Here is a 1,665-nt window from a genome sequence, read left to right as displayed (position 1 = left end):
TGTGTAATTAATTATCCTTAATATTTCAAAATTAACAAGTAAATGCAACTATTAAAAAAAAAAAACATTTGAAAATTTGCTTATTTACACTGGGACTTCCCCTTAAACGTCAGTTATAAAAATTCGAAATTCAAGAGTTTCACCTTTAGTGCTTTAATTTGCAGCTCCGTTTTGAATACATCAAATGGAAATTTTTTGACTTTAGAGTTTCGATATTCTAAATTTCGTAACCCGTGAAAAGCTTTTAAAGGATTTGTGATCAAAATTTCTTTTGATCTATTCTTTCAGTTTTCTTCCGCATTACAGCGTTTTGAGTCAACGCTAGTAATTGCCGAGCACAACAACGGAGTCTTATCTCCCATTACCCAGAATGCTTTAGCAGCCGCGACGAAAATCGGTGGCGATGTGACTGTATTAGTAGCTGGTACAAAATGCGGACCAGCCTCGGAAGCAGTGAGCAAAGCACCAGGAGTTGCCAAAGTGATTGTCGCTGAAAGTGAGGCTTTCAATGGACTCACGCCTGAGTCGATAACTCCTCTTGTCTTGGCAACTCAAAAGCAACTCAACTTCAGCCACATTCTGGCAGGAGCTAGCGCTTTTGGAAAAGCTTTATTGCCGCGAGTAAGTTTTTTATTGAGAGATGACACATTTTCGCTACTATTTCCAATAAAGTGACCAAAAATACATGATTATTTTTAAAGTTAATTAATATCAATGGATATTTTTTAAGCTAGTCAGATCGACCATTAGTGGGACAAGAATTTTGGGGCATATCCTTAAGTGGGACACAAAATAATCCAATACGAGGTCTATTAAAAAAATACGCGGACTGTTTGAATTTCGCGGCTCGAGTTGGTTTCAGGAGAATCCGCTTGGTGTCGCTAAGTTCGTACAGATCAGCTGTTTAAAACGCGGTATTCCAGTCGCAGATATCTTCATTTGTTGATAAGCTACACGGTTTTAAGTAAAAAGTGTTTTTTGTTTGTTTGTCGGATTGTAAAATGGACAGCCTGAAAGGGCAACGAATTGCTGTGAAATTTTCTGTGAAACTCGGGAAATCTGCAACTGAAACATTTGCCATGCTCAACATGGCCTACGGTGATGTTGCTATGAAGTGTACTGCATGTTTTAAGTAGCATGAACGTTTCAAGGATGGCCGACAGTCGATTGACGATGATAAGCGTTCTGGGCGTCCTTCAATGTCAACTGATGACCCACACGTTGACAAAATTAACATACTGGTGCGCGAAAATCGACGTCTGACCATTAGGGAGCTTGCCGAAGAGTGTGGGATATCAGTTGGATCTTGTTACGAGATTTTGACCGAAAAATTGAAGATGCACCGCGTCACTGCGAAATTTGTGCCACGCCTGATGACCGACTCAGCACTCAAAACTCGTGAGTTTTTGGCCAAACACTCGATTACTGTTCTTTCCCACCCCCCATACTCACCTGACCTTGCTCCTTGTGACTTTTCCTTGTTCCCAAAACTAAAAAAAAAAACCCTCAAAGGAAGAAGATTTGAGACGATTTCGGAGATTAAGGCAAATGCGACGAAGGACGTGTACCAGGTGTATACATATGAAACCGGTATTTTTTCAAGAAAAAAACACATTTATTTCAAGGGAATGATAACAAATATTTTATTCAAAGTATGCGCCCTCG

The 1,665-nt window shown here is 39.6% G+C and overlaps 1 protein-coding gene across 1 annotated transcript in view; it reads left to right on the top strand.

The window, feature by feature from the left end:
- LOC117175312 (electron transfer flavoprotein subunit alpha, mitochondrial) overlaps positions 1-1,665 on the top strand; it is a 14,058-nt gene that overhangs the window by 1,237 nt on the left and 11,156 nt on the right. The window contains exon 2 of the mRNA XM_033365020.1: positions 289-621. Within this exon, the coding sequence (XP_033220911.1) occupies positions 289-621 (333 nt within the window). The remainder of the gene's footprint in view (positions 1-288; positions 622-1,665) is intronic.

The sequence above is a fragment of the Belonocnema kinseyi genome, chromosome 6, assembly GCF_010883055.1.
Source record: "Belonocnema kinseyi isolate 2016_QV_RU_SX_M_011 chromosome 6, B_treatae_v1, whole genome shotgun sequence".
Lineage (NCBI taxonomy): Eukaryota > Metazoa > Arthropoda > Insecta > Hymenoptera > Cynipidae > Belonocnema > Belonocnema kinseyi.
This window is presented reverse-complemented; position numbering and strand designations above follow the sequence as displayed.